The following is a 22,052-nucleotide window of genomic DNA, read 5'->3' as shown; positions in this document are numbered from 1 at the left end:
CATGACAACCTGAGCGGAGAGCGATGGAGCTGGACGGTGGTCAACAGTAAACCAGCCAGTATCAGTCGAGAGTTTAAAGCACAACAATTGTCACTCAACTCGTTTATTGAACAGGTATGAACAGATAATCTGTTTTTAGCAGTTAGCATTCAAGCTTTTCTATTAATTTTACAGGTTTTCATCCGTCTGCTGCTCGTCGCATTCAGGTACTTTAGGGGGTGGAGCAAATCCCGGCCGTCACTGGGCGATAGGGAGGGCACACCTTGGACTGGTCGCCTGTCAATCACAGTGCTGACATATAGAAGTGACAAATCTGAGCTCTATAAATCAGTTAGCTTCCGTTCCTTAAACCGAGGCCTCAACCAAACTGCGTTCATTAGCTGAAATATTTGAAATGCTAACTGGACTAAATCTGAGTTGGTGTTTTAATCTGTGCGTTTTTCTGGGTCAAAAATAAGACGAACACATGAAGTGGTTTAAGTTTTTTATACAATCACATCGTACAGATAATAAAAAACAAATATAGCTCACTGAAACTGTAGTTCATGTTTTTTTCTGGCTTCCATTTATCTTCAAACCACCTCTCACGTCCGCGTTCAGGCTGCTTTTGATCGGAGTCCACACCAAACCCCTCTGGGATTTTTAGCATTTTAACGCGAGAACTACAAATCCTGTAAACTCCAAGCTTCCTGATTATCATTTGCAACATCTGCTGATTTTAATCATAAAAATAAACTTTCTGAGACCAGAAGCTTTATGTTGTAGATATATTATGAATTAAAAATGATATGATGCAATAAAAGTTCAAAGGATTTATAGACGGCAGGTGGTTAAAAACAGCGGACAGGTCCTTTAAATCGCTCAGTCGGGTTTTGTGTTCCTCCTCAGAAGTCTTTGTAATGCAGCAACCTGAACACACAAAAACAGATTTGAGATGTTCGCAGGTGATTTTGGTTCATGAACCTGGAGGTGAAACACCCGGAGGAGGCTTTTGAAGAGCGGATAAGTCGTCTCACCTGAAGAGAGGGGCGCGTCCTTTGTTGTTGGCCAATGAGAAGAAGCCGCTGTGTGGGGAGAAGTCGAGGCAGCTGGCTCGATAAACAACCTTCCTCTTGGATACGGGGAAGTTGGAGAAGACGGAGAGGCTTGGCATGTGGACCTGAGGAGACAAAACCAGGTCAGAGAGATCACAGACGGCCATCAGCTGTCTAAAACATCCTCTTCATCTTCATCATCATCAGCTCACCAGTTTCACGGCCTCGTCCTCGGCACGGGAGGCGATCGCGAGGATCTCAGAGGCGGGGTTAAACCTCAGAGAGGTCGCAGAGGTCAGCAGGTTCATCACCGCCTTCAGAGGCTTGGGATTGGTCGAATTGAGACACGCCTCCTGGGAGTAAATGTTGACCACGCCCGACTGAGAGCTGCAACACAGAGAAAACCAAAAACACTGACACACCTGGAGACTTAAATGATCTCTATTTGAGTTTGAACTAATATTCCTAAAAACGTTTTTTTATTGTGTGAGTTTTTAAAACCTTATGAACGACTTTTTAAAAGAATAAACTAAACAAGAAAACCAATGATGTCACCTTGACAAAGAAACAAAAGCTCTGTGAATCCACAAAAGTTCGGTAACTAAGCGTCATTATCCCAGTCTTCTTGTATTTCAAAATAAAAGCATGCGTATCAGAATGTCAAGGATATGAACATTTATATGGACAGATTTTTTTTAAAAACACTGTCGTCTTGATCCGATCCATCACTGACCGCAGTATACCATACATGACTGTGAGCCAATCACAGAGCAGGACAGTGCGTGTGGACGTGTCTTACCCGCAGGCGAGGTAGCGTCCGTTCCGTGATGCGGCGATGGACGTTCCCTTCACGCAGCCGTCATCCGTAAACCTGTTCACGCAGCGACTGCTCCGCATGTCCCACACATACACCTCCCCCTCCTCTGTACACACACACACACGTTAACCACATGACAGGAAGTGGATCTGTGATGTCACAATGCACGCTCTGAACGCTGCGACTCACCCGAGTTGGCGAACACTTTGCTGCCGTCGTGAGAGAAGTCGACGCCGCAGATGTTACCGTTTATCTTCATGCTGCGCACCACCTCCTTAGTCTGACACACACACACACACACACACACACACACACACACACACACACACACACACACACACACACACACACACACACACACACACACACACACACACACACACACACACACACACACACACACACACACACACACACACACACACACACAGTTTTAATAAAGCATGTTTAATTTTTGTGTTTTTTGTAAAATAGTAAAAATGATGTAAAACCAGATTTCCTGAAGGATTTGTGTAAACTTCAAACCCTTTTTTAAGACTCTCATGAAGACAGTTCTAAGACTGTTATAAGAAAGTTTGTCTGATGAATACAAAGTGATTCACATCAAATTGAAGACCAGCCAGCAGCAGAAGAAGAAAAGAAGCAGAAACAGGTGAAGAGGGATCAGAAGAAGAAAAACTAAAGAAGAAGAAGAAGGAGGAGAAACAGAAGAAATATAAAAAGAAAACATGAAAAAGCAAAGAATTAGAATAAAAACAAGTTGAGAAACAGAAGAAGACGAAGAAAGAAAAGTAGAAGGTGGAGAGGAAGAAGTTGAAAAGCAGAAGAAGAAGAATAGTAACCTTGAGCGTGAGCAGGTGCAGGTATCCGTTGGTCCCGGTGAGCAGCAGAGCGCCTCCTTCAGGACAAACAGAGAACTCCTTCACTCTGGCTTCATTCAGACCTGAAACACAAACGCAAACATTTAACCACCTGCAGGATGTGACCTCGATGTGACCTCTATGTGACCTCCGCGTGACCCCTGCTCACCTCTGACCGTGTGCACAGGTGTGACCCGGCCCTCCATCATGTCGTACAGGTAGAACATCTTGTTCTTCAGGCTGGTGGCGATCACCGTCTCGCCGTCCGGGCTGAACGCGGCGCGGTGTACGGGGAAACGCTCCAGGTGGATGCTCTGGATCTTCGGGTTCGACTTCCCGTCCACCTGCAGGTAGACACACACACACACGAACACACACACACACACACACACACACACACGAACACATACATACATACACACACACACACACATTAACATTTCCACCTGATTTTACATCCTCTGATATGAAGAGAGATCTGATACGCTGGTGTGCTGAGTGTACCTGGAAGAGGGACAGTGATTGGTCCAGGCCAGCTGTCATGACAACCTGAGCGGAGGGATGGAACTGGACGGTGGTCAGTTTGTCCTCTGATGGACGGGCGCTGTTGGCGTCAAGACGTTTCTTCATCTGAGAACGAGTGAAAACAGAGACTATGAATCTCCATGTACAAGCATTCAAAGCGGGCGCCTCCTGTACAGAGGCGGCGGCCTTAGGTTCAAGCCGACCTCGGTCTTTTGCTGCATGTCGTCCCTGGCTGCTGACGCGAACTTAAAGAAAAACATGGAATCAAACCTGTACAGGCGTCAGGTCTGGACTGAGGTCTCTGCTGAAGACCTTTTTTTGTAGTCAGCGAGGTAACGTACCCTGAGGATGCCACTCGGCAGACTGTCCGAAGACGCCACAAAGTTCCCCGTCCTCCTCAGCAGCTCATCGTCCTCTTCGTCCTCGTCTTCTTCATCTTCAGCGGCTTCATAAACACGGAAACACACGCTGTGATTTTCCACGTGTTTTATCATCTGAAGATTTAAAAAGAAAATCACAGCGTCGTCCTACCTGTCTTCTTCTTCTTCTTCTTCTTCCTGTCGCTGACGTCTGCCCACGACGGGGTTCCTCCCATCGACTTCTGAAACCTGAAACACACCCGGTCAACAAACAGTGTGTGTGTGTGTGTGTGTGTGTGTGTGTGTGTGTGTGTGTGTGTGTGTGTGTGTGTGTGTATGTGTGTGTGTGTGTGTATGTGTGTGTGTGTGTGTGTGTGTGTGTGTGTGCTTGTGTAAGTAGGAGTGTGTGTGGTGTGTGTGTGTAAGTAGGAGTGTGTGTGTGTGTAAGTAGGAGTGTGTGTGTGTGTGTGTGTGTGTGTGTGTGTGTAAGTAGGAGTGTGTGTGTGTGTGTGTGCTTGTGTAAGTAGGAGTGTGTGTGGTGTGTGTGTGTAAGTAGGAGTGTGTGTGTGTGTAAGTAGGAGTGTGTGTGTGTGTGTGTGCTCGTGTAAGTAGGAGTGTGTGTGTGTGTGTGCTCATGTAAGTAGGAGTGTGTGTGTGTGTGTGTGTGTGTGTGCTCGTGTAAGTAGGAGTGTGTGTGTGTGTGTGTGCTCGTGTAAGTAGGAGTGTGTGTGTGTGTGTGTGTGCTCGTGTAAGTAGGAGTGTGTGTGTGTGTGTGTGTGTGTGTGTGTGTGTGTGTGTGTGTGTGTGTGTGTGTGTGTGCTCATGTAAGTAGGAGTGTGTGTGTGTGTGTGTGTGTGTGTGTGTGTGTGTGTGCTCGTGTAAGTAGGAGTGTGTGTGTGTGTGTGTGCTCGTCTAAGTAGGAGTGTGTGTGTGCTCGTGTAAGTAGGAGTGTGTGTGTGTGTAAGTAGGAGTGCGTGTGTGTGTGTGTGTGTGTGTGTGCTCGTCTAAGTAGGAGTGTGTGTGTGTGTGTGTAAGTAGGAGTGTGTGTGTGTGTGTGTGTGTGTGTGTAAGTAGGAGTGTGTGTGTGTGTGTCTGTCTGTCTGTCTGTGTGTCTGTGTGTGTGTGTGTGTGTGTGTGTGTGTGTGTGTGTGTGTGTGTGTGTGTGTGTGTGTGTGTGTGTGTGTGTGTGTGTGTGTGTGTGTGTGTGTGTGTGTGTGTACTCACTGGTCTCTCATTCTCTGCTGCAGTTTCTGTTTGGTCATGGTTGACTCCGCCTCTCCTCTGATCAGGTCTCTACGGAAACGATGCTTCATGTCCACCCTGAAACACAAACACACACCTGAGATCTGACACAGAATGACGGCTGCTCATTTCTAACTCATTTCCCTTTATTGCATTTTATTTCTTCTTATTTATTGTAATTAATTTAAATGTTCCATCCAAACTCTGAATTTCTCTGAAACTGAGCCGAGCCCAAGAAGAAGAACTCACTGTTCCTCTCGCTCGTCGTCCTCGTCCACCCAGGCCGCAGCTTTCCTGCCCGGCAGCAGGCGAGCTCCGTCCTCAGCCTCAGAGTCGGCTGACTCCTCGTCTCCGTCCTCCTCCAACAGAGTCCCCGTGCCCGTCCGCACCCCATCCTCCTGCTCAAACACAGAAAGTGATGTCAGAGGAAGCGACAGGGAGACACTCATGAGGTCTGTCCCAACGTGAGCCGAGAGGGAGGCGATATCTGGAGGACTTGTTATGAGTTTTAAAAGGAGAATTCTTTACGAGGTAAACAGGTCAGGCTACAGACTCCACTCAGCGTGCATTAGGGATCGTGAGTTGAGTGAATGTTACATCAATTTTCATGCATAGAAAGCCAAAGCATTAGCAAAACGTACTGTTAATTCATTAGGTATTCTCACAGTATACTTTTTTTTTTAACCGTCTTTATTGACAAAATTAAAATATGCAAAAAATCTTTATATAAACTCTTAAAGAGGATGAACATACAACAGCAAAAAGACACAGGAACAAGTTATTTCAAACATAAATCAAGACTAGGGGGGGATTATATATAAAAAAATAAATATCTAACTTTTCCAAAAGTAAACAAGCAGACAACAATCTGGAGAAAGGACCAAAAACATTCAACAAGAATTTCCATAAGTCAGCACTCAATCTTTCTAGCAGTCCTGCTAGATTTCATTTTTTTTCAGAGATAAGAAAAAATATTAGAAATAATTTATAAACCAGTCAAAGGAGGGTTTGCTGTTACTCACATATTGAGTTTTTGAATGTGTTGATAGGAACAGTAAGAATACATTTATACAGCTGACGTTATATTATGCACGCCGAATTTACCAGAAATAACTAAAAGTAATAGAAGAATTAAATCTTGCTCCAAGTTGTACATAAAAGCGACTTTTTCCCAGGAGAAACACAAACTTAGTATATTTCTAAACGGGGTCTGGTTGGTGAGAGAATACCTCCACGAGTCTCTCCAGCAGCTCATCCTCCGCCCCGAACACGAGCTCCTCCAGCAGCTTCACCGAGCTGTCTCCCTCTCCCAGCACCCTCAGACTCTCCACGTTTTTCTGCCGTTTTTGCGCCTCTTCCACCGGGTCCAACTTCGGTGGTCGAGCCCTCTTCTTCGCCTTCTTCTCGGCCGGCTCTGTGACCTCCTCCGCCGGCAGCTTGATAACGTTGAGATCCGCCATGTTTCAAAACGTCATCCAAACCAAACTCTTAAGACAAAAACTGCAGATTTAAACTCTCAGTGTGCATATAAGTGAAATACTCAGGTCTTGTGTTTTTCATCCACATTCAGCAACAAATCTTCCCCATGTGGACTCCTCTGTTTTCCTCATGTGCTTCCGGGAGAATGAACTCTGAACCTAGGAAAATAAAAAAGCCTGCCCCCTAGTGTTCATTGGTAGACCAACATGCATTTTGTTTTTAATAAAACATTTAAATTAACCCAATCCTTGATGGATTTATTTATTCATTTGCAAGTTATTAAAACAATCATTGTCTTTACGATCAATTAAGTGTCCAGCAACTGAATTAATTTACGATGTCTTTGTTTTTATGTGCAATAATAATGTTATATTATGTTTAACCATCCACTTTGTGCAATAACATGTTACACTTTATGTGACCTGTGTGCATGTCTGTGTTACATGGAATATTACAGACTGCACTTTTGTCAAATAGCTGATCTATTTTTTATTTTTTTAATCTATTTTTTATTTTTTTTAATCTATTTTTTATTTTTTTATTTTTTTTATTTTTTTAGTATCTATCTATTTTTTGTATGTTCTTAATTTTTCTTTTTTTATTTAAATTGTAGTGTGTTCACTTTTTGTTTGCATTCTTTGCTCTTTGCTGCTGTAACAATGTAAATGTCCCCATTGTGGGATAAATAAAGGATTATCTTAATTAATGAGTAGAATATTTACTGTTTTTGTCTTGTCCAATAAAAAATGGCTATACACTCTCGTTTCTTTTTCTCCTTCAAACTCACAACTTTTTGCTGATTTTCTACAAGCTGTAAAGATTATATAAAGAAGCTAAATATAAACTCGTCATAAAACAAATGCAAAATACTTTAAATAACAGACAGGAAATAGTATAATTTAAAGAGAGTTTATGGAAGTAAGAATTATTTTAACATGAGATTTTTATTCGTCTGATCGTTTCCATTCAGGCTCGGGAATATGAAGCTCAAAAGCTGTCAACAAAATTCCCCCACTCTGGACATCATCTACCTTTTCTGAGTGAATCAAACACAAGCAGGTGCATGAACAACAATGAAGACAAATGTGACTCTACTTTGGTGTTTGTCCACCGTTTGACCTCAGTCTGAAAGAAACAGACGAGACGATTCAGAACAGTTTGAGAGTTTATTTCAGACAGCTGCAGTTAAAGTACAGAGACCAGTTAGAGAGAGCATGCTGTTAAACTGGGAATCTAACGAACCATCAGTCCCAGTTTGAGTCTAAAGCTACTTTAATCACTACGGTTAGAACGACTGTCTGTCCTCCTAATAAGTCACTTTAAACATTATTAACATGATTAGTTTTACAATTTATGACTGAAGTTTTACAGCAAACAGTTTGTAAGGCAGATGGGGGGAGGGGAGGGGAGGGGGAGGGGCTTACAACTTCCTGTCGCAGTTAACGATGCACCAACATCTCTACCAACGCCTCTACTGCACATGTGCAACTCTTTAATGGGCTTTAATCACAGACCTGAATGACAGATGACAAATATGTTTTGCACAGACCCAGAAAAAAAAAAAGATGAAATCAGCGGATATTTGATTTCAGTCTGGTACCAAACAGCTTCATGCAAACAGCTGGTTTTGATATTTGCATTCGGTTGACATCTCACTGAAATCAGGTGTTGCCATGAGAAGTAAATGATCGGTGTTGGGTAGGACTGGGAATCTTTGGGTGTCTCACGATTTCGATTATTGGGGTCGCGATTCGATTCAGAATCTAATCTGGTCTACTTCTGAATTAGTACAAACTTCAGGATCTTCTTCAGTCATCTGTGAGACTGGCTGAATTTCTTACTGCTCCATTTAGCGTTATACTGAGTTAAAGAGCTAGCATTAGCACTTAGCAGGGAGCGACTGATTAGCCACATTTCTGCATGACACCAGATTACCAAAATCTCTCACCAAACCCCATTCAAATTTTTGCCATTTTAACGTTCTGTTGAGAATAGGCCGATGTAGATTGGGAGAACAACGTGGTGACTTATTACGATGAAGAGGAACGGGCCTTCGGGGTCGCTGTTAGCAGTAAACATGGCTGACTTTAAGAAGGCCGGAGGTAAACGGAGGTTTGTCGTTAAAAGGTTGAGATGAATCGTGTTCAACTGCGACTGAAGCTCGTCATCACAATGTTAAATAATCACATTGATGAGGGTGCTCACTTAAACTTTCAAACAAAACTCATCAGTATGACCTGCGATTTCTTTTTTTTTTTTTTCAATCATTAAAACATAAAAAAACGGAAACATGCTCCCCCACACGGACCAACAAACCAAAATGAAAAAAAAACAAACTGAATTTAAACCACAGAAGAAGAGTACAACAGGAACTGATGTTCTCCTGCGGCACTGACAGAGGAAATCAATTAATGAACTCAATCCATTCAGGTTCATTAAGACATGTGGAGGTAGTGATGACCAAGTGACCCAGCTTCAGGACGGACGATGAGATAGGACGTCTTAAAGTCCACTTTAAGAGTCTTCATTTGCAGATTTAAAAAAAAAAAAATGATGTTACGAGAAACAGTTGTGACGCTAAAGAAAAAGTTCTTATCTTATGATCAATTTAATAAAACGGAAAGCAAATCTTCATCGTTAAAATCCTAATATTATGAGATAAAGTCATTATTTCACACCATCCCTCTACTCGGCTCTCTACTCACTGAAAAGAGACGTAAAAAAAAAAAAAACGCTCGGTGGACAAGTGGCTTTATCTCATTATGTTGACCTGCTATGACTTTTGTACAAACTTCCTCACGTCTTATTTCTTATCAAACCTTCACAGATTTACCGTCATGTTTTCATTTTTTTACATCAACATACATTTTTTTTACGATTCTGACTTTTTAACTCATAATATTTTGATTTCATTCTCAATTCCTGCCACTTCTCCTCATAAAAATAAATCACTATACATGTAGAATATTGACAATTTTCATACATAATACATTTTCTGTTGTCTCGTCCTGACAGCCACGGTTATTATCTCATCACATGAAACACTTTGAACTATGGGTGAATTTTTTTTTTTTTTTAACACTGCATGTAGAAAATGGAGACGTCGGCGTCATGACGACAATTATAAAACGCTCAAGGATGAAGAGAAACAAAAAAAAAAAACAAGGAACGAAGAGGAGGATCAAAGGGGAATGGAGGCTGGATGGAGAGGACGGGAAGGAGGGAGATGGTAAAAAAGGCGCAGGGGGAGGGAAGATATAACAGAAGAAATTAGAAAAAGAGCGAGGGACGAGGAAGCAAGGAGGGATGAGAAGGAAGAATGGGAGGAGCTCAAAAAGAGGAGCAAAAGGATGGATAGTAATGAGCAAAATGAAATGGGCACAAAGGAGAGAGGAAGTAAGAGAAAGGGGAATAAGAGTCCCTGCTGCAGGTGGAAGACTTCCTGTGTGGCCGTGATTGTCTGTCCCTTCACCCCCCTTACATCAGAGCAACATGGTATGACCCGCCAAGCTACCTGCAGCAGGGGGAGGAGTCAAGGAGGGGGGGGGGGGGGACAGGTCATTTTCTGTCCACATTGGCACTTAAAGATTCAACCTCCTCAGAAACTGATCCGTGTCTCTGTCCGAGGTCACATCGGGTCACGTAACCATGAAAATGAAGCGCGTCGCAGGGCTTACATGATGCAGGTGAGCCGAAGTATTTACAGGTGTTACACGTGTCGTCATGACAGTCTGTAAACGGTTCATCCTCCACGTTGGTTCAGAGTGTCAGAGTGAAGCAGGATATGATCCCAGACTACTTTCTTCAGAACCCTCTTGGTAGAAGTTCAAATCCAGATCCAGCTCTCTCTCGAGGAGCGGTGTGAGTTTGTTTTTGTGGTTTATGAGGACGTCTGAATTAAAAACATTAAAAAGGGAACACTTGGTCACTTTGCTGCTTGAACATATTCAGTCTAAAACTTTTTTTTTTTGTCGTTAAGTTTCTTTCTCCCAGAGACCGTGTAAAAAGATGGACATCATCATCAGCATACCCTGAAAGTGAAGCCAAAACATTTGGGGCTCCCCCTACTGACCCGTAAAAGGTAATAACGCTCGCCTTCTCCATGTTAACAGATGGGACATTAGTTAAAGGTCACGTATTATCCTCCTTTTCAAGAAGTTTTAAAAAAAAGTCTCAGAGCTCCTCAAAACATGTCTGTGAAGTTTCTTGTTCTTAATCCACTCTGATCTTGTATTTGATCATGCCTATAAACCCCTCTGTTTCAGCCTTGCTCAGAACAGGCTGTTTCTGTGTCTGTACCTTTAAATATGTAAATGCGCGGTGTCTGACCACGCCCCCTCTCTGGAAGGGGATGTAGTTTGGGCTTTCTCGCTCCATGTCCTATTGTTTACGGTGAGATGGCAGACTCAGAGGGCAGAACAAACACCTAGCTGTGGGAGTGTCACCCACCATGGGGGAGGGGTTACTGCCCTTTGTGATGTCACGAAGGGAAAACCTCCAAACTGCCTGTTTAAGCACACATTTTCTTAAAACTAGGGAAGGCAAAAGACAAGAGAGGATGGACTTTTCTCATAATTTGTGGGTTTGTAGACAGACTGTCATTATAGTTAGTTCTTATCATGCTGATTTATGTTCATTTTTAATAGTTATGTGATACTATAAAAGGAGTACGACGCCATGATTGACAGCACTGTAGGTAAATGTGCAGAGCCGCAGAGGAGCTGTCACGAGCGCTTACACACCAGTCAAGCTCTCAGAAAAGTCTTTCTCCCCAAAAATATTGACCTGCAGTTGTTCATAATGGAAACGCAGCTCCACGACACACTCCGTCTTTATCATTTTTAGTTCATATCCATTCAGTCTGAGGTGTCCCTGAAGCAGCTTTTGGCTCCACAAACTGTTCTCCTTCATGTGTCAGACAGTGGTAGACAGGTGGAGCAGCTGGTTTTTTTTCAACAAAAAGTGCAAGTGCAAAATAAAAATAAAAATAAAAACTGCAGGGGGGGAAGGGGGGGTTTGTTAAGAGAACAAGATGCTGAAACAAGTTTGTAGAGCAGGAAACAACCTCGTCATCATCACTCTGAACACTCTGCATCACTTCCTGAGCAGTTTAACGCGGTTCTGCTGCGTCGGCCAATCAGATCAGAGGTCTCATCGGCCAATCAGGTGAGAGCTCTCCTCAGCCAGTCAGATCGGCGCTTTCCCTGGGGGCAATAAGCCATGATCTCAAGATGAGGTGGTGATGAAGGCGACGGTGATGATAAAGCTGGACGTCATGTCATCAAACAGGAAGCGGGGTAGAGCGTGTGTGTGTGTGTGTGTGTGTGGGGGGGGGTCCAGCCGTGTAGTCCTTGTCATGGTTCACCTGCCGACAGGTGGCAGTGGTGGAGCTCCTCTCATCACTGCAACAAACAAAGATTGATTTTAAGCTCCTCCCCCTTCTAACTAAAGCACTAACTCACTATTACAATGTTTCAGACATTTCAGTGTGAGAGAAGCTAAATCAAAGTGTTATCATTTACAGCTTCGATCGTCCAAATCCAGAGGGAAACTTGTTTTGACTCATTAAACTGTATATAAAGCACTGTTCTCTGCGCGTACCTCTGTTGGCCTTGCTTGGGTAGATCTTGGCGAAGTGTCGGTACTCGTCGGGAGGAGGGAAGTCGTCCAGAGAATGAAATGAATACTTGGACTCGAAATCATCTGCGGAAGAAGGAGACATGACTCATCAGTTCTTTATTTATTCCTTTTTTCTGCTGTTGATAAACTGACTGGTGAAGGAGAAGTGAGAGGGCGAGAAGAGGAGAGACTGATGGAGGACGAGAGTGAAACTTTGGGAACCAATGAGAGAATTTAAATAACAGCTTAAATCAAAACAGCAGAAACATCAAGAATCATTAAAAAAAACTTTGAGGAAGAGCCGAACTATTACCTGCCAACTCATCTGGTCCACAAAGTGTAATGATTAGAGTATTTGAAAGAATTTGCTTTAGACAGAATTAGTAGTCAGCGCTTTATGATCACATACTCATCTACTAGTAGGGGCGTAACGGTGCACAAAAAGTTCGGTTCGGTATGGTTCCAAGTTCTGAAGCTTCGGTTCGGTACAGTAAAGGGACACTTTTTCCTTTATTATCACTTAGAATTTCCCTTTTACAAATTGGGCTAAGTTCAGACTTGTACACCTGCTCAGGTTACTTTTTAGTAACATTTTAAATTAAACATTGTAAAAAAAAAAAAAAAAAACTAAATAAACTAAAATAAACCTTCAACCAAAAGAGTCTCCAATAAATAAAACATATGAATGAAATAAAATATTTTAGAATGAAATGAAGTAATATAGTCTATATGTAAAAAATATTTCTTTTTAATTACACTTCCACCTTTTAGTTTATGAAGGCAACAGTTTTTTGAATGCCCTTTGAGCACATAATAAACAATAAACTTTACACCCCTATCTACTACAAAAATATATATATCTATATTTCTATACTTTCTGATATCATCTCAATATCAAGACAATACATTTTGATATTCTGGAGGCCATGTTCATGCACGTTTTCTTAATTTATCTACTATCAAATTGACGCATCAGAATCAGAAAGATCGATACTTGTTGCATTTGTAGTTTCATCTTTTCAATTCAAAGCCTGGTGGAGATATCGTGTGAATACTGCTAGTGTTTCATAAAATGTTGCAAAGTGAGTGTTTAGATTGAAAGTAAAACTCCGGGGTTTCACCGACACTGAGCTGTTTCCATCTGGATCAGAGACGTGACTCACCGACAAACGAACGAGGGATGGAAGAGGAGGTGGTAGAGGAGGAGTGTCCGTTGCGGATGGGAGGGGGAGGCGGGGGAGGAGCGGCCGGGGTGCGGGTTGGCGGGGGAGGAGGTTTCCCTCTGACAGGGGGGTCAGAGGAGAGGGAGGGGCTACCGTGTGTCCTGTAAGGAGGGGGGAGCGGGGCTTCTCTGCCTCCCGCCCTCGACGCAGAAGGCTGAGCGGGAACAGGAGGGGCTGAGGACAGAGATGAATGAAGTGATCAATGAGAGGATCAATAAAGTTATCAACACCAGAAACCATTTCATTAATCTGTTCAGAAAACACGCTGAGGCCTCACCTGCCCCTCTACCTGGAACATCTCGGATGGGGGGTGGTGGCCTGTTGGCGCCCTGTTGAGAAGGGGTGGGGGAAGCAGGAGGAGGTGGAGGGGCGGGGCCTCTGGTGGGGGTGTGGCCTCCAGGTGAGGGGGCAGTCCTCTTGTTGCCGAGCGAGTTGTGACGCTGTGGCAGCTCGGGCGCCGCCTCGCCACTTCCACATGTGGGACCATTACTGATGCGGTAAGGTGGAGGGGGTGGAGCCAGAGTTGAGGAAGTGGAGGAGGCGCCGGGGTTTCCACCCGAGGTGGGCGGACGTCTGCTGTTGCCTGGAGATGGGGGAGGTTTTGACGGGAGGGGAGGAGTGTTGTTCGGGGTTGGGGGGAGGGGCTTCTCTCTGTTGTAAGCAGAGGAAGAGGAGGGAGGAGAGGGGGCGTTTCCACGGCGACAGACAGGAGGAGGGGGAGGCGGTGCGGAGGAGGAGTGCTTCATGCTGGTGGAGGGGGAGGAAGCTGCAGAGGAGGGGGTGGAGGGTGAGGGAGAGGAGGTCAGGTTGGGCAGAGAGGGCCGCTGGGTACGACTCGTCTCCATGGGTGACAACGCCTGAGGGGAAGGACTGTCTGCGTCATCGTGGCGATGGCTGGGTGGGCGGGGTGCTGCGGCACGAGTGGAGGGAGAACGTCCCGAGGAACCGTCTGCGAAAAAACATGGAGGACATCGAACATCCAAAGGAACTCCTCATTCATAAAAATACACCAAATAATAACAACAATATGATCAATCAGTGTAACTCCTTACCGCCAACCGGTCTCAGTTTGGGGACGCCACCTGTGAACAGTCCTCCTATCGGTGGAACAGAACCTGAAGGACTTCCAGCTGCACTGCCATTGGCTCCCCCTGTCGCTGCTCCGCCTCCTTTGGGCTCTGAGAACCACAACCATTGGACAGGTATATGAGCGCTCTGCCTCCCGAGTGCACGAGGTCACTACACTACATCGACTCTACGATGACACTACGATGACATCACAGACTGTATGAATGAGTGGAGGTGTGTGTGGAGGTGAGGTGGGGTTGCAGGTTAGGTCAGGTAAGTCAAAACACTGAAGTGAGATGAGGTTAAGATGAGGTGAGAGGTAAAATTAAATGACGTGTTTACGCTCCCCCCGACGCTCCGATGACATCACCGACGGCACAACATGAGTGACAAACAAACAGTCGAAAAAAAAACAAAAAAACATCAAATTATAATCTATGACATCACAAAAAAAAAAAACTATGAGGCAACATCATGACTCCACCTAACAACACTTTGCTTGTTTTAAATAGATTCAACATGTTCAGACAAACTGTGAGCGGAATTTTAAAAGTTGCATCGTCAGCACAAATCTAATAAAAGCTGTTCTCTTAAGAGAATTTAAACTTTGAAAAATAGTTGAATTAATGTTCAATCATCCGGTAAAGTACTCTCAATCCACTCAACGCTGTGTCTGAACATTATTCAGTGCATAAAGGGGAATGAAATCAAGCCCCTGCAGTTCACCTTCACAGGTGAGTTCACTTGTTATCCCTGATTAGACCTTTTTTTTTTTCTCCCCCGGAGCGAGGTCTAATCAATCAGAGTGATTGAAAACACCTGTGTGTGAGCGTTCAAACGGACAAAAGTGGTTTATTCCAACATGAACAGAGAGTTCACTGCTCTGTGACATCGCTGAGCCTCACAGATCTCAGGTGGAGAAAAGTTTTCTTCCAATCAGCCAGCCCGTTTTAATTCAGGGTGCGAAATCACAACAGGTGGGGACGGAAAAGGCCGAGGTCAGAGTTGAAATAAACCAAAGTTTGTCGGGATATTTCGTGCAGCTCTACGTAGCCACATGCTGTTATTGTAACATCAAAGACGTCTGCTACCCAGTCAGGTGTTACACTCCTCCACTGAAGGTAAACAGGAAGCAGGTGAGCTGGGCGGACTGTCACTAACACAAGCCTGCTCCACATACAGGCGTGGTTCTACTGCAGCTCAGGTGATACACAGTTTGTAAAAATAGTATTAAGGAAGCAGGTTAGCTTAAAAAAAGAAGAAGAAGCAGAGAAACCATAAAATCTGCTCGGTAGCTCGCTCAGCGCAGTCACGTTACAGCCAGGCATAGCAACTCAATGCTAGTTAACAGCTAACAAGCTAGCATGCTTGCACACCTTGCCGAAGGCTGAGCTGTGACACAGGCCTCAGCTGTAGGAGGAACTATTTCTTGTTCAACACCAGAGTATCCTTCCACCAACTACCTCAACACAGGTTTGTACAGTTGATGTCAGCAATCTGGTTTTGTTCACAAAGGACGAGTGTTGGGATTTTTTTTTTTTTTTATAATATTTTAAATGATAATTTTTTTTGTTTTTTAGACTCATAATTAAAAATAAATTAGCAAATTTTAGAGATGTTACATCAGGATACAAATTACAATTGTGGGTCATTTGATTTATAACAAGGACTATACTGAAAATAAAAAAATCATAACTCCAAATAATGTTCTTTCTTATTTTGTGCGACTTTAAACTGAACCAGATTCAGCTGATCATCTTAGAGGAAAGACTGTTTATAAGAAGTGGACGTAGCCACTGGTTATTAAAATGACTGTGAAGCTCTTTGAACCTGCATTCTTTGTAATGTCCAGCAGGGGGGCGACTCCACTGGTTTTCAAAAGGAAACCTGATTGTGTAGAAGTCTGAGAAGATGCTCCCACTTCTCAGCCGGTTCAATACCAAAGTAAACTTTTCTCCTCGTGAGTACACTGCACTGATCTCTAGTTTTCTTCCAGACATCATGACAGACCATAATGAAGGGGAGGATTTCAGGCAGGGCAACTTGTGGAGATAAGCGACTTGGCTACCAGGATAATGGTATGGCAACGTTTAGAAACCGTCTCATTCAAATAAGGCCGACTCCACAGAACAAACAGTACATGGTGATGGCCAAAATGTTGAACTCCAGGCTGTGGTCAACAAACCAATGAGTGATGTCATGATGGCTACGCCCACTTCTTATAAAGGTCTATGAAGCCAAAACCAAACGTAGTTCACATTTGGTACCAAAACTAAAGCTGTAGCCATGATCAGTTTCCTTATTCTGCTTTTAAAAAATGAATGAATTTTCTAAATTTTTTTGAACAGCTAATCTATAAATCATCTCTGAATGGGCAGAAAAAAAACAATCTATCAAATCAGTTGACGGAATAAATATTCTGCCTCAGTGTTTATGAAACATGTTAAAGCAGAAACAGCTCTGACATGTAAGAATGTGTAACATTCAACTGGCCAGCAGACGCTTCAAACCACACAAGTGATGCAGCTGCAACGTAATGAGTCCAGCAGGTGCTCTGCAGGACGCTGCAGGATCGAACCAGCCGCTCTGTCACTACCCGTCAATAAACGAGTTGAGACTTTTAACCCGTCTATTGACAGGATTCTTGTGTCGCTGTGTGAGCGAGGTCACTGCCTAAACAAAAAAAAAAAAAAAATACTTCATCCCAGACGTGTAAGTATGCAAACCAGTATCAGCTCCACTTCAAACAGGCTCAGCGGAGAAGGAGAGAAGAAGTTAAAGCAGAGTGAAATCATTATTATAATTTTTTTTTTAAGTGGAAGTTGTGACAGAAACCGTACTGATAAGAGTGGAACGGAAAAAAGTGGGACAAAAAACAGAAAAACATGAACAAACAGTGAGTGTGTTTGTGTGATGTGTCTGCAGAAAAACTCAATTATTTCCCTCATTTTAAAGTGGATTTTTTCCCCTTAAGCCAGCGATTTGGAGAGTTGATGAGAGTCCTCATCTTAAAGATGCTCGCATCAGCAAACGCCTGTGAAACGACTCAGCTGTAATCACAACAAGTCTGTGAATTATTTAAACTTCAGAAATTCAATCTTGGACCTGTTCCTTTTAAAATAGTTCTTTGTTTGTTCGGTCTCTATATGTGAGGTTTGTGGTCAGAAAGATGGCGGCTGGCTGTGACCCTGCTGCCCCCTGCAGGCTTCCTCTGACGTGACAGTAGCTTTTTGGTCTTACTCTCTAGCGAAAAAGCAGAGGTCCTCTGCTGCTCCTCGGACGGCGCCCCCTGTTGTCTGGGCTGGCTCTGCTGCTGGTGTAGGTATTGGTATAAACGAATGTATGGGTGGTCTGTGGGGGGTGTTTGGCTCTTTGGTGTTTGGCTCTTACTGTCGAGCATGGGAGCGCTGCGGTCGTTCACCACCGCCACCTTCTTTAGCCGGGTGCCGTTACAGATGTCAGACAGCAGAGCGCCGCGGCCTTTAGTCTCCTCTTTGCTCAGTTTGGGGGGGCTGGTGTTGGCCTGGGGTGAGAGGGGTAGTTACACCATCAGATAATGTGACAGAAATTCCAAACTTACATGTTTCAACAGGGAAGAAAAGGCATTCAAATAATGAGTAAAGTCACAAAATGTTCCAGGATAACAAACGGCAAAATGTCAAAATCTACAAATACAACTTGATCCACAAAAAGGAAATAATTCTCATCTCGAGTTTTTTTTTTTTTTTATTCATTACGTCTATCATTTGTAAAGTACGTCTCACGAGAAAGTCTGGACTCTCCGTCGCACACTTGACGATTTGACAGCAGGACAGCACAAAGCACTCACACACTTACCGGGAACGTGCCTCAAAGTCCACGAGGCTGTGCGTGTGGAGGTGGTGATTTAAACAAACTGAATTTATATTTCAGGTCTACATTATCCAACTCAGCCGAGTGTAAACATGTAGAATAACAAACGATTACATGTATTCTGCATACATAATCAAACATCAAATATAGTCCAGTTGACTTTGGCTCAAGCTTCTATTAAGTACCAGAATTTAATTTCAATCAGAATCTGCATGGTTGGACAGTAATTACGTGTTTCAGCTCGTACCCATGACGACATTTTCCTGCGGAGGAAACAGTAAGAATGTATGTGCAGAAGAGTCCGAGGATCACCAAACTCAAAGTGACACCGTTTACCCTGCAGCTCTTCATCGTCATGTGACCCGACCCAAGAGGACACGGGGACGATGAGGGAAGATAATAACGACGAGGACTGTGTGTGCAGTGTTACCTGGCTGAAGGTGGGGGGAGGTGGGGGTCCTCCTGGAGGTGGGGGAGGAGGGGGAGGGATGGGCATCCTGCTGCTGCTGCTGCTGCTGTGTCACACACACACACACACACACCTGATCCTCCTGAAACGTACACAAACACACACGTCAAACTTCACCGCGAGATGAGTTTAGATCGGCTGCTGTTGTACAGAAACCACTCAGTGAAATTTCAACCTCAAGCTGGAAAAACTTCAAATGACTCCACATAGTGGGGGGAAATGAGAGAATAAGTTTATGACCCTGAGTGCAGGATGTGTCACTTTCAGAAGGGAGACACAATGTTGTGTAACACTGGTCTCCTTTGAGCAGCGGCGGTGTGTGCCAGTCAGGCTCTAGTTAACAAAGCAGAGGTAACAACAACAGAACCCACAGAACACAATCATTCTTACCAGAAGACCTTTGAATAAACTATCCAGTAAGTGTTTCATCATGAAAATCTAACTTTGACGACCTCAGAGCCGATAAAGCCTTGCCCCCCTCCCTGACATTTTTGGCCCCAGACCTCAGGTTTGGAACCAATGATCTACAGCAGTGGTGTCCAAACTTTTTTTCTTGCGGGCCAAAATTGTCGTGTTAGAATCGCTCGCGGGCCACAGGTTTTGTTTTTTAGAATATAGTTGAAAAAATAGTAAAGCTTTGTAGATCAGAATCAAACGGCTCGCTAAAGAAACGCTTTAATAAAAGGAAATCAAATATTTTGATTTCTTTGTTCTACTTTATTTGTTGTTTTTTCTCAGAATCAAACCTGTAACATGGTTCAAGCTTTCTGCATTCAGCTCAGGTCATTAAATGGTTAAACAACAGTCTGCTTGTTTGCAAAAACTTTGCGTACGTTTTTTTTTCATAGTTTACAAAAAAATGTGGAAAATAGTAAAAGCTGTAGATTTAAAAAAAACAACAACGAACATGTTACTGAACATTTTCTATTTTAGGAATATTGTTCAGCCTTTGTTAACAATAATTGAAAAATAAGATAATGTGCCAATCTTAATCGAGGCCTCGGGCCAAAATCTTCTGATTATTCATTTGAAGTCACGGGCCGCAAAAAATCCCCTCAAGGGGACGACAAATGGCCCTCGGGCCGCACTTTGGACACCCCTGCTCTATAGAATAAATACACTTCCAAAAAAAATTTAAAACCTGTTTTTTTTTTCTTTAGATTCTGGACCCATGGTTTAATTTTTCAGGACTAAAAAAATATAAACTGTACTCATTTTTATCCCTCCAGACCAGACTTACTGCAGTGTCATCAAACAGGAAGGCACTCACAAACAACAGATTTAAAATGTGTAAAACCTTGATTGTTTTTCTCAGAGCTGAGGAGGAGGAGGAGGAGGAGGAGGGTTAATCTTGACCGGATCACATCAGGCCACATGTAGTGTGAAGCTAATCTTAAATCTCAATCCCTAAAGGCTTCTTAACACCAGGTTTCATGTGTTTAAAATGGGTATTTAATTGCAATTCAGACAGCAGAGCAGCATCATCATGATTTCTCTGCAGGCCACATCAGACCAGGTTAAAACATCCAGGGGTATCAAACCATGTGTGATTTATTAAACAGACTGTTTAGCCCCCCCAACTATGATCTCTAAAACATTATTCTGTTTGTTGAATCAGAAAATAAACGACCTCATATCTATTGCTCCGTTAGCTGAGTTAGCTCCTGGCTAGCATTGAGCTCAGCATCAGCACCGGCCTGACTCTGAATCTCTGCAGCCTGCTAAGCTAACACTTTAGCATCTCAACTGAACTATTTGCGAGATTATTTGCTAAATAAACAACATTTCCCCTGAACACGCACGACAAAAACATCGATTTAGCTTCACGTGATAATGTAAACTATTGGTTATTTAAATGCGTAGCCCTGTCTGTTAGCTCTGTGTGTGTGTGTGTGTGTGTGTGTGTGTTAGCATTAGCAGCAGCTCTGTGCAGCATCACCGACACATGCAGGTGAAGTAAATCCTACCTGAACGCACGCGGCTCCCTGCACGTTAACTCATACTGCAGTCTGTCTGTTTGTTGTTATCGCGCCTCGGTCTGATGATGTTTCGTATTCCAGAAGACAGTTAGCTCTGTTTTAGCCTCTCTGCTGCAGATCTGCAGAGATTTTTTTTTATTTTTTTTATTTTGCCCCCACAGTCAACACACAGGAGCACGTGACCAGCCCGCGAGGAAGAGCAGTGCTGCAGCTGCAACACACAGAGCTGCTTCTCATGCAACACAGCCTCTGTTCAAAGTGTCCTACTAATACTATGGACTGATATCTACACTGCAACATTACCTGTAAGAACATGGCATCACTTTAATGATCACCTCATTTATTTAAATACCACCTTTAATTTAATGTTTGCACTGCCTGTTATTTAATGTCTGTTTTTGATAATTTTGCACTATCTGCTTTTTAAACTTTGCTGTACATACATAAACAACACACCTTCAGAAGGTCAACACCTTTTTATTTGTATTATTATTATTTTTTTATTATTATTATTATTTTTTTAATTATTATTATTATTATTTTTATTATTATTATAATATATTTGTTAAATTATTAATAGATTAATAGATAAATTATTATATAGATTTTTTCCTAAACTGTTTATAGGTTCTTGCTTTAAATTACATTTTACAATTAATTTTTTTTTTATCACTGCACGGGTTATGTACATTTCTTGTAGAAGTCTATTTTTAATTGCACAGATTTAAGTTTGATTCATCTAGGGGTATTCTTTAAATATTTTATTTATTTTTTATTTTTTATTTATTTTCGGGTTAATATATATGTATGGGAGGGGGGTGGGATCGGTTTTGCGGTTTAATTTATAACAAATGTTTAATATCATGTAGGCCTACGTCTTGTAACCTGCTACTGGATGCTTTGAATTTCCCTCGGGATAAATAAAGTATCTATCTATCTATCTATCTATCTATCTATCTATCTATAGGGTTGTGTGAATCAAGTAGACCTAAGTCAATAAAAACACACTTTATACTTAATTTAAAAAATATATTTTATATACAAATAACATCGCAATTTATCACGCTGTGTTTAGTGAAATTGTAATGGATCCTTTGCATTAGCAACAATTAGGCCTACTGTTACCATAGCAACATGTAGGAAACATAAAGGTTCTGAATGATAGATTGAAGTGACATTTGTAAGAGAAGTTGACTTTGAGAAAACTCATGTTTTTAATTACTTAAAATACGATATACACTACCACAAATCAATATAGGCTTACATTGGCTACTAATAAATTATTCATCCAGCTGTCTACTCTTCTCGCCTTTGCGCCTGCGCAGGGTGCAGTCATGCTCAGCCCTCGGTCGCGGGCACAGAAGAGTTTACATTTGAATTGTTTTTGTTTATTTAGAATCTTCAAGCTTAGTAACCATGGACACACATGAAGACAACAGCACGTTCGATCCGCGCTGTTCCTTTAATGACGTCATTGAATACGTCATACAACTCTCAAACCGAGGTTATGAATAGGACCCGTGTGA

The 22,052-nt window shown here is 42.8% G+C and overlaps 2 protein-coding genes across 6 annotated transcripts; both read right to left on the bottom strand.

Moving 5' to 3' along the window:
• Nucleotides 1-471: 471 nt before the first annotated feature.
• On the bottom strand, nucleotides 472-6,463 carry utp18 (UTP18 small subunit processome component). Of its 3 annotated transcripts, none has more exons than XM_061026567.1 (13): nucleotides 6,067-6,463; nucleotides 5,087-5,238; nucleotides 4,820-4,915; nucleotides 3,774-3,844; nucleotides 3,578-3,684; nucleotides 3,216-3,341; nucleotides 2,881-3,055; nucleotides 2,694-2,794; nucleotides 2,041-2,131; nucleotides 1,834-1,957; nucleotides 1,247-1,421; nucleotides 1,017-1,159; nucleotides 472-909 (listed from the first exon to the last, which is right to left on the bottom strand). In XM_061026567.1, the coding sequence occupies exons 1-13, from the start codon at nucleotides 6,295-6,297 to the stop codon at nucleotides 885-887; spliced, it is 1,617 nt and encodes a 538-aa protein (XP_060882550.1). In that variant the 5' UTR covers nucleotides 6,298-6,463; the 3' UTR covers nucleotides 472-884. The 3 variants fall into 3 exon arrangements, with proteins under 3 accessions (XP_060882550.1, XP_060882552.1, XP_060882551.1); XM_061026569.1 differs by having other exon boundaries at nucleotides 3,777-3,844; XM_061026568.1 differs by having other exon boundaries at nucleotides 5,087-5,235.
• Nucleotides 6,464-11,352: 4,889 nt separating this feature from the next.
• wipf2b (WAS/WASL interacting protein family, member 2b) lies at nucleotides 11,353-20,743 on the bottom strand. Of its 3 annotated transcripts, none has more exons than XM_061026209.1 (8): nucleotides 20,515-20,743; nucleotides 18,509-18,629; nucleotides 17,467-17,749; nucleotides 14,211-14,336; nucleotides 13,436-14,107; nucleotides 13,252-13,332; nucleotides 11,918-12,019; nucleotides 11,353-11,718 (listed from the first exon to the last, which is right to left on the bottom strand). In XM_061026209.1, the coding sequence occupies exons 2-8, from the start codon at nucleotides 18,572-18,574 to the stop codon at nucleotides 11,678-11,680; spliced, it is 1,371 nt and encodes a 456-aa protein (XP_060882192.1). In that variant the 5' UTR covers nucleotides 18,575-18,629; nucleotides 20,515-20,743; the 3' UTR covers nucleotides 11,353-11,677. The 3 variants fall into 3 exon arrangements, with proteins under 3 accessions (XP_060882192.1, XP_060882190.1, XP_060882191.1); XM_061026207.1 differs by having other exon boundaries at nucleotides 13,099-13,332; nucleotides 20,515-20,741; XM_061026208.1 differs by having other exon boundaries at nucleotides 13,099-13,332; nucleotides 17,617-17,749; nucleotides 20,515-20,739.
• Nucleotides 20,744-22,052: the final 1,309 nt, after the last annotated feature.

This window comes from Labrus mixtus, chromosome 20, assembly GCF_963584025.1.
Source record: "Labrus mixtus chromosome 20, fLabMix1.1, whole genome shotgun sequence".
Lineage (NCBI taxonomy): Eukaryota > Metazoa > Chordata > Actinopteri > Labriformes > Labridae > Labrus > Labrus mixtus.
The sequence above is the reverse complement of the archived record's forward strand: the minus strand, read 5'-3'. Positions and strand labels throughout refer to the sequence as shown.